The 16,832-nt window shown below is 44.5% G+C and overlaps 1 protein-coding gene across 1 annotated transcript in view; it reads left to right on the forward strand.

Annotated features, from left to right (window-relative positions):
- Positions 1–16,832, forward strand: part of LOC138677401 (uncharacterized) — a 174,224-nt gene that overhangs the window by 107,503 nt on the left and 49,889 nt on the right. Inside the window, exon 11 of the mRNA XM_069767496.1 lies at positions 7,439–7,724. Coding sequence (XP_069623597.1) covers positions 7,439–7,724 — 286 coding nt within the window. The remainder of the gene's footprint in view (positions 1–7,438; positions 7,725–16,832) is intronic.

The raw sequence follows: 16,832 nt of genomic DNA on the forward strand, positions 1-16,832 counted from the left end.
ACCCCAGGCTGCGAACGCACCAATATCAATAAAAAGATCTCTATTTACGCGGTGCGTTCCGCTGGCCCTAACAGTCATAAGTATTCAGACTCTCTGCTTAGACACTCATATTTAAGTCACATGCTGTCCATTTCCTTCTGATCCTCCTGGAGATTGTTCTACTCCATCGTAGGAGTCCAGCTTTGTGTAAATTAAACTGATAGGACTTGATTTTTAAAGGCGCACACCTGTCTATATAAGACCTCATAGCTCACTGTGCATGTCAGCCAAAACGAGAATTATGAGGTCAAAGGAACTGGACAAGGAACTCAGAGACAGAACTGTTGTGAATTCTGTGGCAGAGTTCACTCCTGTGGTCACAAGTGGTACTTCGGCTGATTCTTTCTGGGATCTTCCGTTTGTGGAGGAAAGTGGTACTGCAGCTTCTGAGTTTCCTCCCTCAGGTGATCTGGTGAGCTCGTTAGCTTCTTCTCTAGTTAACTCCACCTGATGCTTTGATTTATGCTTCCTGTCAATGTTTCAGTGTGGGACTTGTTTTTTCCCTGGATCATTCCTGTGGCCTGCTGCTCTGCAAAGCTAAGTTTTGCTTATGTTATTTTGTTGCTATTTTTCTGTCCAGCTTGCTTTATTGGTTTTTCTCGCCTGCTGGAAGCTCTGAGACGCAGAGGGACCACCTCCGTACCGTTAGTCGGTGCGGAGGGTCTTTTTGTCCCCTCTGCGTGGTTTTTTATAGGTTTTTGTGCTGACCGCAAAGTTATCTTCCCTATCCTCATTCTGTTCAGCTAGTCGGGCCTCACTTTGCTAAATCTGTTTCATCTCTATGTTTGTGTTTTCATCTTACTCACAGTCATTATATGTGGGGGGCTGCCTTTTCCTTTGGGGAATTTCTCTGAGGCAAGGTAGGCTTATTTTTCTATCTTCAGGATTAGCTAGTTTCTCAGGCTGTGACGAGGCGCCTAGGTTCTGGTCAGGAGCGCTCCACGGCTACCTTTAGTGTGGTTTGATAGGCTTAGGGATTGCGGTCTCAGAGCTCGTTCTATGATTTTGGGTTATTGTCAGATCACTGTATGTGCTCTGACCGCTATGTCCATTGTGATTCTGAATTGCCTTTCATAACAGTACAGGAAGCCAAAAGTGCTAATGATTCTCAATAGAGGGAAAAAAGAAGTTCTGAGACCATTTTTTTTTCTTTGCTCTGTGTTTTGTCTTTTTTTTCCCCTAGACATTTGGGTGGTTCAGGACACAGGTGTAGCAATGGACATTAAAGGTCTGTCTTCATGTGTGGATCAGCTCACGGCAAGAGTTCAAAATATTCAAGATTTTGTGGTCCAGAATTCTTTGCTTGAACCGAGAATTCCTATTCCAGATTTGTTTTTTGGAGATAGAACTAAATTTCTGAGTTTCAAAAATAATTGTAAACTATTTCTGGCTTTGAAACCTCGCTCTTCTGGTGACCCAATTCAACAGGTTAGGATCGTCATTTCTTTTTTGCGCGGCGACCCTCAGGACTGGGCGTTTTCTCTTGCGTCAGGAGATCCTGCATTGAGTAATATCGATGCGTTTTTCCTGGCGCTTGGGTTGCTGTACGATGAGCCTAATTCAGTGGATCAGGCAGAAAAAAATTTGCTGGCTCTTTGTCAGGCTCAGGATGAGATAGAGGTATATTGTCAGAAATTTAGAAAGTGGTCAGTGCTCACTCAATGGAATGAATCTGCGCTGGCAGCAATATTCAGAAAGGGTCTCTCTGAAGCCCTTAAGGATGTCATGGTGGGATTTCCTATGCCTGCTGGTTTGAATGAGTCTATGTCTTTGGCCATTCAGATCGGTCGACGCTTGCGTGAGCGTAAACCTGTGCACCATTTGGCGGTATTACCTGAGCTTAAACCTGAGCCTATGCAGTGTGATAGGACTTTGACCAGAGTTGAACGGCAAGAACATAGACATCTGAATGGTCTGTGTTTCTACTGTGGTGATTCCACTCATGCTATCTCTGATTGTCCTAAGCGCACTAAGCGGTTCGCTAGCTCTGCCACCATTGGTACGGTACAGTCAAAATTTCTTCTGTCCGTTACCTTGATCTGTTCTTTGTCATCGTATTCTGTCATGGCATTTGTGGATTCAGGCGCTGCCCTGAATTTGATGGACTTGGAGTATGCCAGGCGTTGTGGGTTTTTCTTGGAGCCCTTGCAGTGTCCTATTCCATTGAGAGGAATTGATGCTACGCCTTTGGCCAAGAATAAGCCTCAATACTGGACCCAGCTGACCATGTGCATGGCTCCTGCACATCAGGAGGTTATTCGCTTTCTGGTGTTGCATAATCTGCATGATGTGGTCGTGTTGGGGTTGCCATGGCTACAAGCCCATAATCCAGTATTAGATTGGAAATCCATGTCGGTGTCCAGCTGGGGTTGTCAGGGGGTACATGGTGATGTTCCATTTCTGTCAATTTCGTCATCCACTCCTTCTGAGGTCCCAGAGTTCTTGTCTGATTACCGGGATGTATTTGATGAGCCCAAGTCCAATACCCTACCTCCGCATAGGGATTGTGATTGTGCTATCAATTTGATTCCTGGTAGTAAATTCCCAAAAGGTCGATTGTTTAATTTGTCCGTGCCTGAGCACACCGCTATGCGCAGTTATGTGAAGGAATCCCTGGAGAAGGGGCATATTCGCCCGTCATCGTCGCCATTAGGAGCAGGGTTCTTTTTTGTAGCCAAGAAGGATGGTTCGCTGAGACCTTGTATAGATTACCGCCTTCTTAATAAGATCACGGTTAAATTTCAGTACCCCTTGCCATTGTTATCTGATTTGTTTGCTCGGATTAAGGGGGCTAGTTGGTTCACAAAGATAGATCTTCGTGGTGCGTATAATCTGGTGCGAATTAAGCAAGGTGATGAATGGAAAACTGCATTTAATACGCCCGAGGGTCATTTTGAGTATCTCGTGATGCCGTTCGGACTTGCCAATGCTCCATCAGTGTTTCAGTCCTTTATGCATGACATCTTCCGAGAGTACCTGGATAAATTCCTGATTGTGTACTTGGATGACATTTTGATCTTCTCGGATGATTGGGAGTCTCATGTGAAGCAGGTCAGAACGGTTTTTCATGTCCTGCGTGCTAATTCTTTGTTTGTGAAGGGATCAAAGTGTCTCTTTGGTGTGCAGAAGGTTTCATTTTTGGGGTTCATCTTTTCCCCTTCTACTATCGAGATGGATCCTGTTAAGGTCCAGGCCATCCATGATTGGACTCAGCCGACATCTCTGAAAAGTCTGCAAAAGTTCCTGGTCTTTGCTAATTTTTATCGTCGCTTCATCTGCAATTTTTCTAGTATTGCTAAACCGTTGACCGATTTGACCAAGAAGGGTGCTGATGTGGTCAATTGGTCTTCTGCTGCTGTGGAAGCTTTTCAAGAGTTGAAGCGTCGTTTTTCTTCTGCCCCTGTGTTGTGTCAACCAGATGTTTCTCTTCCGTTCCAGGTCGAGGTTGATGCTTCTGAGATTGGAGCAGGGGCTGTTTTGTCGCAGAGAGGTTCTGGTTGCTCAGTGATGAAACCATGCGCTTTCTTTTCCAGGAAGTTTTCGCCTGCTGAGCGTAATTATGATGTGGGCAACCGAGAGTTGCTGACCATGAAGTGGGCATTCGAGGAGTGGCGTCATTGGCTTGAAGGAGCTAAGCATCGCGTGGTGGTATTGACTGATCATAAGAACTTGACTTATCTCGAGTCTGCCAAGCGCTTGAATCCTAGACAAGCTCGTTGGTCGTTGTTTTTTGCCCGTTTTGACTTTGTGATTTCGTACCTTCTGGGCTCTAAAAATGTGAAGGCGGATGCTCTGTCTAGGAGTTTTGTACCCGACTCTCCGGGTTTATCTGAGCCGGCGGGTATCCTCAAGGAAGGAGTAATTGTGTCTGCCATCTCCCCTGATTTGCGGCGGGTGCTGCAAAAATTTCAGGCTAATAAACCTGATCGTTGCCCAGCGGAGAACCTGTTTGTCCCTGATAGGTGGACGAATAGAGTTATCTCTGAACTTCATTGTTCGGTGTTGGCCGGTCATCCTGGAATCTTTGGTACCAGAGAGTTAGTGGCTAGATCCTTTTGGTGGCCCTCTCTGTCGCTGGATGTGCGTGCTTTTGTGCAGTCCTGTGGGATTTGTGCTCGGGCTAAGCCCTGCTGTTCTCGTGCCAGTGGGTTGCTTTTGCCCTTGCCGGTCCCGAAGAGGCCTTGGACACATATCTCTATGGATTTTATTTCTGAGCTTCCCGTTTCTCAAAAGATGTCAGTCATTTGGGTGGTCTGTGATCGCTTTTCTAAGATGGTCCATCTGGTACCCTTGTCTAAATTGCTTTCCTCCTCTGATTTCGTGCCTTTGTTCTTCCAGCATGTGGTTCGTTTGCATGGCATTCCAGAGAATATTGTTTCTGACAGAGGTTCCCAGTTTGTTTCGAGGTTTTGGCGAGCCTTTTGTGGTAGGATGGGCATTGACTTGTCTTTTTCCTCGGCTTTCCATCCTCAGACTAATGGCCAGACCGAGCGAACCAATCAGACCTTGGAAACATATCTGAGGTGCTTTGTTTCTGCTGATCAGGATGACTGGGTGTCCTTTTTGCCTTTGGCTGAGTTCGCCCTTAATAATCGGGCCAGCTCGGCTACCTTGGTTTCACCGTTTTTCTGCAATTCTGGGTTCCATCCTCGTTTCTCTTCTGGACAGGTTGAGTCTTCGGACTGTCCTGGTGTGGATATTGTGGTGGACAGGTTGCAGCAGATTTGGACTCAGGTAGTGGACAATTTGACCTTGTCCCAGGAGAAGGCTCAACTTTTCGCTAATCGCAGACGCCGTGTGGGTCCCCGACTTCGTGTTGGGGATCTGGTTTGGTTATCTTCTCGTCATATTCCTATGAAGGTTTCCTCTCCTAAGTTTAAACCTCGTTTCATTGGTCCGTATAGGATTTCTGAGGTTCTTAATCCTGTGTCTTTTCGTCTGACCCTTCCAGATTCTTTTTCCATACATAACGTATTCCATAGGTCATAGTTGCGGAGATACGTGGCACCTATAGTTCCATCTGTTGAGCCTCCTGCCCCGGTTTTGGTGGAGGGGGAATTAGAGTATATTGTGGAGAAGATTTTGGATTCTCGTGTTTCAAGACGGAAACTCCAGTATCTGGTTAAATGGAAGGGTTATGCTCAGGAGGATAATTCCTGGGTCTTTGCCTCTGATGTCCATGCTCCCGATCTTGTTCGTGCCTTTCATGTGGCTCATCCTGGTCGGCCTGGGGGCTCTGGTGAGGGTTCGGTGACCCCTCCTCAAGGGGGGGGTACTGTTGTGAATTCTGTGGCAGAGTTCACTCTTGTGGTCACAAGTGGTACTTCGGCTGATTCTTTCTGGGATCTTCTGTTTGTGGAGGAAAGTGGTACTGCAGCTTCTGAGTTTCCTCCCTCAGGTGATCTGGTGAGCTCGTTAGCTTCTTCTCTACTTAACTCCACCTGATGCTTTGATCTATGCTTCCTGTCAATGTTTCAGTGTGGGACTTGTTTTTTCCCTGGATCATTCCTGTGGCCTGCTGCTCTGCAAAGCTAAGTTTTTCTTATGTTATTTTGTTGCTATTTTTCTGTCCAGCTTGCTTTATTGGTTTTTCTCGCCTGCTGGAAGCTCTGAGACGCAGAGGGACCACCTCCGTACCGTTAGTCGGTGCGGAGGGTCTTTTTGTCCCCTCTGCGTGGTTTTTTATAGGTTTTTGTGCTGACCGCAAAGTTATCTTCCCTATCCTCGTTCTGTTCAGCTAGTCGGGCCTCACTTTGCTAAATCTGTTTCATCTCTATGTTTGTGTTTTCATCTTACTCACAGTCATTATATGTGGGGGGCTGCCTCTTCCTTTGGGGAATTTCTCTGAGGCAAGGTAGGCTTATTTTTCTGTCTTCAGGATTAGCTAGTTTCTCAGGCTGTGACGAGGCGCCTAGGTTCTGGTCAGGAGCGCTCCACGGCTACCTTTAGTGTGGTTTGATAGGCTTAGGGATTGCGGTCTGCAGAGTTCCCACGTCTCAGAGCTCGTTCTATTATTTTGAGTTATTGTCAGTTCACTGTATGTGCTCTGACCTCCATGTCCATTGTGATTCTGAATTGCCTTTCATAACACAAAACTGTGGCAAGTCACAGATCTGGCCAAGGTTACAACAGAATTTCTGAAGTACTCAAGATTCCTAAGAACACAGTGGCCTCCATAATCCTTAAATGGATGAAGTTTGAGACCACCAGAAGTCTTCCTAGACCTGGCCGTCCAACCAAACTGAGCAATCAGAGGAGAAGAGCCTTGGTGAGAGAGGTAAAGAAAAACCCCATGATCACTGTGGCCGAGCTCCAGAGATGCAGTAGGAAGATGGGAGAAAGTTCCACAAAGTCAACTATCACCGCAGCCCTTCACCAGTTGGGCCTTTATGGCAGAGTGGCTCGACGGAAGCCTCTCCTCAGTGCAAGACATATGTAAGCCTGCTTAGAGCTAAAAAACACATGAAGGACTCCCAGACTATGAGAAATAAGATTCTCTGGTCTGATGAGATGAAGATAGACCTTTCTGGTGATAATTCTAAGCAGTATGTGTGGAGAAAACCAGGCACTGCTCATCACCTGCCCAATACAATCCCAGCAGTGAAGCATGGTGGTGGCAGCATCATTCTATGGGGGTGTTTTTCAGCTGCAGGAACAGGATGACTGGTTGCCATTGAAGGAAACATGAATGCGGCCAATTACAGACATATCCTGGATGAAAACCTCTTACAGAGAGCTCTGAACCTCAGACTTGGCCAAAGGTTCATCTTCCAACAAGACAATGACCCTAAGCACACAGCTAAAATAACAAAGGAGTGGCTTCAGAACAACTCTGTGACCATTCCTGACTGGCCCAGCCAGAGCCTTGACCTAAACCAATGGAGCATCTCTGGAGAGACCTGAAAATGGCGTCCACCAACGTTCACCATCCAACCTGACGGAACTGGAGAGGATCTGCAAGGAAGAATGGCCGAGGATCCCCAAATCCAGGAAAAACTAGTTGCATCATTCCCAAGAAGACTCATAGCTGTACTAGCTCAAAAGGTGCTTCTACTCAATACTGAGCAAAAGGGCTGAAGACTTATGACCATGTGATAGTTCAGCTTTTCTTTTTTAATAAATGTGCAAAAATTTCTACATTTGTTTTTTTCTGTCAAGATGGTGAGCAGAGGGTACATTACTGAGAAAAAATGAACTTTTTTGAATTTACCAAATGGCTGCAATGGAACAAAGCGTGAACAATTTAACGGGGTCTGAATACCTTCCATACCCACTGTAAGTAGGTGGAGGACCCATCACTTGTGTCTGTGCTGCACATTATATTTTAGTAAACTATTAATCTAGTAAATTATAGTACATACAACTCAACTCATGTACAGTATGTATTTTGTGGTTGCAGGTGACTTTTTACTACCGGGGCACTTTGTGGACAGACACAGAGACGCTATCATAAACCAAACACTGGACATCATTCCATTCTTTGAGCATCTATTGACAGCGAGACTGCTGATCTTGGAGCAATTCCACACCCTGTGCCATATAAAATCTTCCCAAGAGGCGCTGAGGCAGCTCTATGTGTATATGGAATCCTGGAGTAACCGTGACAAGGAGAAGTTTATTGAAGCTCTTTCCATACACAATATGTCTCTCATCAGAGATCTACGAAGTAAAGACGGCATTGAAATGTAAATTCTTATAATATAGAAGCTACCGATATATCTGATATATATGATGATAACGCCATCTGGTCTAAGCCATGCCTGGTCTTCTTACCTTCCTGACAGCGTAGCATTTGTCATGTCCAACATGCTAGTTTATTATGGGATAATGACTCAAAACGCGTAGACTTTCACAAGTGATATCTGCTTTTTTTTGTGACATGTTTTACTTTATGTTGCTGGTAAATTCAGGTCAATATTATTTCTGTTTATTTCTGTAAAATGTAAAGACTAAATTCTCAGAAAATGTAGAAATGTTCAGCTTTTCCGACCTCCATTCAGATGGCCGTATCATATAAATGTGTTATGAATGAACATTTATATATGCCTCCTTTATATTGAAATAGTTTTTTCGAGGTTTAATAATTTGTCTTAAGAAATTATTGGAAAGCCAATAAGTTTAGCGTCCATTTTGTAACCCTTTAGTGTGAGGAAAGACAATCTAGATATCACTTTTTGTGCGCAAAAGATTTTGGAAAACGATTAGCTTTTTGGGGTTTTCTAATTTTTTCATTTAATTATACTTTATATATCTCACGATACATGCTCAGTTTTGTTTTCTTGGGCCTGCTGGTGCTTTACGACATCTATGGGTAGTTGAATGCAATTGGATAATAGAATGAGGTTCTTCTGGAGCACAGTCTTGAGCGAAGGTTGTTGTCCTGACTTAACCCAAAAAGTTTACATCAGACATTGTGAGCGATCAACTTGGCTGAGTTGCTTAGGTTAAAGTCGTTGGCTCAAACTCCGAGGAGGCTGTACTCAGGTTTTGTACAGTGGCTACGGAAAGTGTTCAGACCCCTTAAAATTTTTCACTCTTTGTTTCATTGCAGCCATTTGGTAAATTCAAAAAAGTTCATTTTTTTCTCATTAATGTGCACTCTGCACTCAATCTTGACTGAAAAATCTACAGAAATGTAGAAATTTTTTCAAATTTATTAAAAAAAATAAAAATGAGATATCACATGGTCCTAAGTCTTCAGCCCCTTTGCTCAGTATTGAGTAGAAGCTCCTTTTGAGCTAGTACAGCCATGAGTCTTCTTGGGAATGATGCACCAAGTTTTTCACCTCTGGATTTGGGGATCATCGGCCATTCTTCCTTGCAGATCCTCTACAGTTCCATCAGGTTGGATGGTGAACGTTGGTGGACGCCATTTTCAGGTCTCTCCAGAGATGCTCAATTGGGTTTAGGTCAGGGCTCTGGCTGGGCTGGTCAAGAATGGTCATAGAGCTGTTCTGAAGCCACTCCTTTGTTATTTTAGCTGTGTGCTTTGGGTCATTGTCTTGTTGGAAGGTGAACCTTCGGCCAAGTCTGAGGTTCAGAGCACTGTGGAAGAGGCTTTCATCCAGAATATTTCTGTACTTGGCAACATTCATGTTTCCTTTAATGATAACCAGTCGTCCTGTCCCTGCAGCTGAAAAACACCCCCATAGCATGAAGCTGCCAGCACCATGTTTCACTGTTGGCAGGTGATGAGCAGTGCCTGGTTTTCTCCACACATACCAGTAAGATTTATCCCCAAAAAGGTCTATCTTTGTCTCATCAGACCAGAGAATCTTATTTCCCATAGGCTGGGAGTCCTTCGTGTATTTTTTAGCAAACTCTATGCGGCTTTCTTATGTCTTGCACTGAGGAGAGGCTTCCGTCGGTCCACTCTGCTGTCTTATAGAGACAGGTGTACACCTTTCCAAATCAAGTCCTATCAGTTTAATTAAACACAGCTGGACTCCAATGAAAGAGTAGAACCATCTCAAGGAGGATCTCAAGGAAATTGACATCATTTGACTTAAATATGAGTGTCTGAGCAAAGGGTCTGAATACTTATGACCATGTGATATTTCAGTTTTTCTTTTTTATTAAATTTGCTAAAATTTCAAAGTTTCTGTGTTTTTTTTTTTTAAGTCAAGATGGGATGGAGAGTGTACATTAATGTAAAGGGGTCTGAATACGTTACAATCCCACTGTATGTGAGTGAAGCCCTTCAGGTCGTAGAATTATAACAGAGCTGGTTTGTTGTGAATTCTGTGGCAGAGCTCCCTCCTGTGGTCACAAGTGGTACTTGGCTGATTCTCTCTGTGAGCTTCCGTTGGTGGAGGAAAGTGGTACTGCGGCTTCTGAGTTTCCTCCCTCAGGTGATGTGGTGAGGTCGTTAGGTGCTGCTCTACTTAACTCCACCTAGTGCTTTGATCCTGGCCTCCTGTCAATGTTCCAGTATTGGACTTGTTTTCTCCTGGATCGTTCCTGTGGCCTGCTGCTCTGCATAGCTAAGTTTTCCTTTGCTATTTTGTTTGCTGTTTTTTCTGTCCAGCTTATCTATTTGTTTTGCTGGAAGCTCTGGGACGCAGAGGGTGTACCTCCGTGCCGTTAGTTCGGTACGGAGGGTCTTTTTGCCCCCTTTGTGTGGTTTTTTAGGGTTTTGTGTTGACCGCAAAGTTACCTTTCCTATCCTCGCTCTGTTCAGAAAGTCGGGCCTCACTTTGCTAAATCTATTTCATCTCTACGTTTGTCTTTTCATCTTAACTCACAGTCATTATATGTGGGGGGTCTGCCTTTTCCTTTGGGGTATTTCTCTGAGGCAAGGTAGGCTTATTTTCTATCTTCAGGCTAGCTAGTTTCTCAGGCTGTGCCGAGTTGCATAGGTAGCGTTAGGCGCAATCCACGGCTGCCTCTAGTGTTGTTGGAGAGGATCAGGGATTGCGGTCAACAGAGTTCCCACGTCTCAGGGCTCGTTCTATGTTTCTGGGTTATTGTCAGATCACTGTATGTGCTCTGATCGCTATGTCCATTGTGGTACTGAATTGCCTAATCATTACAGTACAGGAGGCCTAAGTACTAATGATTCTCAATAGAGGGAAAAAAGAAGTTCTGAGACTATTTTTTTTTCTCTGCACTGTGTTTTGCCTTTTTTTTCCCCTAGACATTTGGGTGGTTCAGGACACAGGTGTAGCAATGGACATTAAAGGTCTGTCTTCATGTGTGGATCAGCTCACGGCAAGAGTTCAAAATATTCAGGATTTTGTGGTTCAGAATTCTTTGTTAGAACCGAGAATTCCTATTCCAGATTTGTTTTTTGGAGATAGAACTAAATTTCTGAGTTTCAAAAATAATTGTAAACTATTTCTGGCTTTGAAACCTCGCTCCTCTGGTGACCCAGTTCAACAAGTTAGGATCATCATTTCTTTTTTGCGTGGCGACCCTCAGGACTGGGCATTTTCTCTTGCGTCAGGAGATCCTGCATTAAGTAATATCGATGCGTTTTTCCTGGCGCTTGGATTGCTGTACGATGAACCTAATTCAGTGGATCAGGCAGAAAAAAATTTGCTGGCTCTTTGTCATGGTCAGGATGAGATAGAGGTATATTGTCAGAAATTTAGAAAGTGGTCCGTACTCACGCAATGGAATGAAGGTGCGCTCGCAGCGATTTTCAGAAAGGGTCTCTCTGAAGCCCTTAAGGATGTCATGGTGGGATTTCCTATGCCTGCTGGTCTGAATGAGTCTATGTCTTTGGCCATTCAGATCGGTCGACGCTTGCGTGAGCGTAAATCTGTGCACCATTTGGCGGTATTACCTGAGCCTATGCAGTGCGATAGGACTTTGACCAGAGTTGAACGGCAAGAACACAGACGTCTGAATGGGCTGTGTTTCTACTGTGGTGATTCCACTCATGCTATCTCTGTCCTAAGCGCACTAAGCGGTTCGCTAGGTCTGCCACCATTGGTACGGTACAGTCAAAATTCTTCTGTCCGTTACCTTGATCTGCTCTTTGTCATCGTATTCTGTCATGGCATTTGTGGATTCAGGCGCTGCCCTGAATTTGATGGACTTGGAGTATGCCAGGCGTTGTGGGTTTTTCTTGGAGCCCTTGCAGTGTCCTATTCCATTGAGAGGAATTGATGCTACGCCTTTGGCCAAGAATAAGCCTCAGTACTGGACCCAGCTGACCATGTGCATGGCTCCTGCACATCAGGAGGTTATTCGCTTTCTGGTGTTGCATAATCTGCATGATGTGGTCGTGTTGGGGTTGCCATGGCTACAAGCCCATAATCCAGTATTAGATTGGAAATCCATGTCGGTGTCCAGCTGGGGTTGTCAGGGGGTACATGGTGATGTTCCATTTCTGTCAATTTCGTCATCCACCCCTTCTGAGGTTCCAGAGTTCTTGTCTGATTACCGGGATGTATTTGATGAGCCCAAGTTCGATACCCTACCTCCGCATAGGGATTGTGATTGTGCTATCATTTTGATTCCTGGTAGTAAATTTCCAAAAGGTCGACTGTTTAATTTATCCGTGCCTGAGCACGCCGCTATGCGCAGTTATGTGTAGCCAAGAAGGATGGTTCGCTGAGACCTTGTATAGATTACCGCCTTCTAAATAAGATCACGGTTAAATTTCAGTACCCCTTGCCATTGTTATCTGATTTGTTTGCTCGGATTAAGGGGGCTAGTTGGTTCACCAAGATAGATCTTCGTGCTGCGTATAATCTGGTGCGAATTAAGCGAGGCGATGAATGGAAAACTGCATTTAATACGCCCGAGGGTCATTTTGAGTATCTAGTGATGCCATTCGGACTTGCCAATGCTCCATCAGTGTTTCAGTCCTTTATGCATGACATCTCCTGAGAGTACCTGGATAAATTCCTGATTGTGTACTTGGATGACATTTTGATCTTCTCGGATGATTGGAAGTCTCATGTGAAGCAGGTCAGAACGGTTTTTCAGGTCCTGCGTGCTAATTCTTTGTTTGTGAAGGGATCAAAGTGTCTCTTTGGTGTGCAGAAGGTTTCATTTTTGGGGTTCATCTTTTCCCCTTCTACTATCGAGATGGATCCTGTTAAGGTCCAAGCCATCCATGATTGGACTCAGCCGACATCTCTGAAAAGTCTGCAAAAGTTCCTGGGCTTTGCTAATTTTTATCGTTGCTTCATCTGCAATTTTTCTAGTATTGCTAAACCATTGACCGATTTGACCAAGAAGGGTGCTGATGTGGTCAATTGGTCTTCTGCTGCTGTGGAAGCTTTTCAAGAGTTGAAGCGTCGTTTTTCTTCTGCCCCTGTGTTGTGTCAACCAGATGTTTCTCTTCCGTTCCAGGTCGAGGTTGATGCTTCTGAGATTGGAGCAGGGGCTGTTTTGTCGCAGAGAGGTTCTGGTTGCTCAGTGATGAAACCATGCACTTTTTTTTCCAGGAAGTTTTCGCCTGCTGAGCGAAATTATGATGTGGGCAACCGAGAGTTGCTGGCCATGAAGTGGGCATTCAAGGAGTGGCGTCATTGGCTTGAAGGAGCTAAGCATTGCGTGGTGGTCTTGACTGATCATAAGAACTTGACTTATCTCGAGTCTGCCAAGCGGTTGAATCCTAGACAGGCTCGTTGGTCGCTGTTTTTTGCCCGTTTTGACTTTGTGATTTCGTACCTTCCGGGCTCTAAAAATGTGAAATGCTCTGTCTAGGAGTTTTGTGCCCGACTCTCCGGGTTTGTCTGAGCCGGCGGGTATCCTCAAGGATGGAGTAATTGTGCCTGCCATCTCCCCTGATTTGCGGCGGGTGCTGCAAAAATTTCAGGCTAATAAACCTGATCGTTGTCCAGCGGAGAAACTGTTTGTCCCTGATAAGTGGACGAATAAAGTTATCTCTGAGGTTCATTGTTCGGTGTTGGCTGGTCATCCTGGAATCTTTGGTACCAGAGAGTTAGTGGCTAGATCCTTTTGGTGGCCATCTCTGTCACGGGATGTGCGTACTTTTGTGCAGTCCTGTGGGATTTGTGCTCGGGCTAAACCCTGCTGTTCTCGTGCCAGTGGGTTGCTTTTGCCCTTGCCGGTCCCGAAGAGGCCTTGGACACATATCTCTAGGGATTTTATTTCAGATCTTCCCGTTTCTCAAAAGATGTCAGTCATCTGGGTGGTCTGTGATCGCTTTTCTAAGATGGTCCATCTGGTACCCTTGTCTAAATTGCCTTCCTCCTCTGATTTGGTGCCATTGTTCTTCCAGCATGTGGTTCGTTTACATGGCATTCCAGAGAATATCGTTTCTGACAGAGGCTCCCAGTTTGTTTCGAGGTTTTGGCGAGCCTTTTGTGGTAGGATGGGCATTGACTTGTCTTTTTCCTCGGCTTTCCATCCTCAGACTAATGGCCAGACCGAACGAACCAATCAGACCTTGGAAACATATCTGAGATGCTTTGTTTCTGCTGATCAGGATGACTGGGTGTCCTTTTTGCCTTTGGCTGAGTTCGCCCTTAATAATCGGGCCAGCTCGGCTACCTTGGTTTCGCCATTTTTCTGCAACTCTGGGTTCCATCCTCGTTTCTCTTCAGGACAGGTTGAGTCTTCGGACTGTCCTGGTGTGGATACTGTGGTGGTCAGGTTGCAGCAGATTTGGACTCATGTAGTGGACAATTTGACCTTGTCCCAGGAGAAGGCTCAACGTTTCGCTAATCGCAGACGCTGTGTGGGTCCCCGACTTCGTGTTGGGGATCTGGTTTGGTTATCTTCTCGTCATATTCCTATGAAGGTTTCCTCTCCTAAGTTTAAACCTCGTTTCATTGGTCCGTATAGGATTTCTGAGGTTCTTAATCCTGTGTCTTTTCGTCTGACCCTTCCAGATTCTTTTTCCATACATAATGTATTCCATAAGTCATTGTTGCGGAGATACGTGGCACCTATGGTTCCATATGTTGACCCTCCTGCCCCGGTTTTGGTGGAGGGGGAGTTGGAGTATATTGTGGAGAAGATTTTGGATTCTCGTGTTTCAAGACGGAAACTCCAGTATCTGGTTAAGTGGAAGGGTTATGCTCAGGAAGATAATTCCTGGGTCTTTGCCTCTGATGTCCATGCTCCCGATCTTGTTCGTGCCTTTCATGTGGCTCATCCTGGTCGGCCTGGGGGTTCTGGTGAGGGTTCGGTGACCCCTCCTCAAGGGGGGGGTACTGTTGTGAATTCTGTGGCAGAGCTCCCTCTTGTGGTCACAAGTGGTACTTCGGCTGATTCTCTCTGTGAGCTTCCGTTGGTGGAGGAAAGTGGTGCTGCGGCTTCTGAGTTTCCTCCTTCAGGTGATGTGGTGAGGTCGTTAGGTGCTGCTCTACTTAACTCCACCTAGTGCTTTGATCCTGGCCTCCTGTCAATGTTCCAGTATTGGACTTGTTTTCTCCTGGATCGTTCCTGTGGCCTGCTGCTCTGCATAGCTAAGTTTTCCTTTGCTATTTTGTTTGCTGTTTTTTCTGTCCAGCTTATCTTTTTGTTTTGCTGGAAGCTCTGGGACGCAAAGGGTGTACCTCCGTGCCGTTAGTTCGGTACGGAGGGTCTTTTTGCCCCCTTTGCGTGGTTTTTGTAGGGTTTTGTGTTGACCGCAAAGTTACCTTTCCTATCCTCGCTCTGTTCAGAAAGTCGGGCCTCACTTTGCTAAATCTATTTCATCTCTACGTTTGTCTTTTCATCTTAACTCACAGTCATTATATGTGGGGGGTCTGCCTTTTCCTTTGGGGTATTTCTCTGAGGCAAGGTAGGCTTATTTTCTATCTTCTCAGGCTGTGCCGAGTTGCATAGGGAGCGTTAGGCGCAATCCACGGCTGCCTCTAGTGTTGTTGGAGAGGATCAGGGATTGCGGTCAACAGAGTTCCCACGTCTCAGAGCTCGTTCTATGTTTTTGGGTTATTGTCAGATCACTGTATGTGCTCTGATCGCTATGTCCATTGTGGTACTGAATTGCCTAATCATTACACTGGTTACCAACTATTTGTAAAACTTGCCTTAAATGAGTTGTCTTCGATTGTGTTGGACTGTAGGGTGTAGACAATAAGAAGTGATCTGTCCAGCTAAAATGCTTGTGAGAAGAAGGATGAAAGTGAAAGTTTTCTTATCTCTTTATGCTCCATCTTCCTTATAGCAAACTACGAAAAGACAAATATCTACCAATATCCCTATCAAAGTCTGAGTACATATGAGGAGGATTTGTGTGGTCTGGAAGTCCTATGGTATGAGATTTTTCTCACGCTGCTTCTTGTTTAGTATCTATTACTCGAGATCGTCGGATCAGGCAAGATTAAAGTTCACCAAATTACGAAGATTTTCTATTTGAATTTTATTGGCATACAAAATATTCTCATCAATATTTTTCTTATCAAATTGAATGTTCCATACTTTGCTCTGGGTTTCTCTAGGCCCCAGAGCATTAAAAAGGATGAAAAACAACATCTACAGGATACGTCATCAGTCACAGTCTTCTTTCCGGGGATCCATTATTTTTCCCCTCCTTTGTAGCATGCATTTTCTCCAGTGTCTTCACTCCAGGATGAATTTCCTGGGTTGACTAGGCCTCATCAGTCAGTGCATATGCCCACCAAGGCTTAGTCAGCCCAGAAGACCCTTCCTGAAGTTCAGCCAATGTAGAGAATGTGAGTGTGATAGTCACAGGGGAAAATAACAGATGTGAAGGATAATAGCATATTTACAATTTTAACATTAGCATATTTGAATAAAGAACACTTTCTACCAAATGCAGCAATGGATGTGAATGCTAAAGTTAATGTTTCTCCTTGTGGAGAGTGTTAAGCCAAGCGTGGCATGTCAGAGTGAGGAGACTTATAAGCCTTGAGACAATTTGCATATTTAATACTAAAGATAGAAATTGACAATTACGTCACCTACAAATTGACGTACATGTTTTCAACTGTTATTTTGTGCTAAAAAGTTAATTTTCCAAAAAAGGAAAATGAACATTTTTCAAAATTTTCAAGTTTTTCAAATTTTTCTCTAAATAATAATCATCGCAAAAAAAAGATGGCACCACAGGTTTTAGTGCAAAGCAATTAAAGATAGACAGGGTAACGATTCTATCAGGGCACCTCAGTAAGTCTCCTTTGAGCAGAGCTAAAACAACTCAAATAGTTGAATAAAGATCTATTATTTTTGCTTAGAAGTAATGCATCAATTACAGTTTTCTTTTGTGTTTGCTTTTTGCTTGATTATCTACTATCTATAATCTGACAATATTGTAACTGAAGTTTACTGTAACATAAAGTACAATGTGTCATTTGAAACAGTCTTGAAATCACTTGAATAGTTTGTTCCAAAATGATTCTTAC

The sequence above is a fragment of the Ranitomeya imitator genome, chromosome 4, assembly GCF_032444005.1.
Source record: "Ranitomeya imitator isolate aRanImi1 chromosome 4, aRanImi1.pri, whole genome shotgun sequence".
Taxonomy (NCBI): domain Eukaryota; kingdom Metazoa; phylum Chordata; class Amphibia; order Anura; family Dendrobatidae; genus Ranitomeya; species Ranitomeya imitator.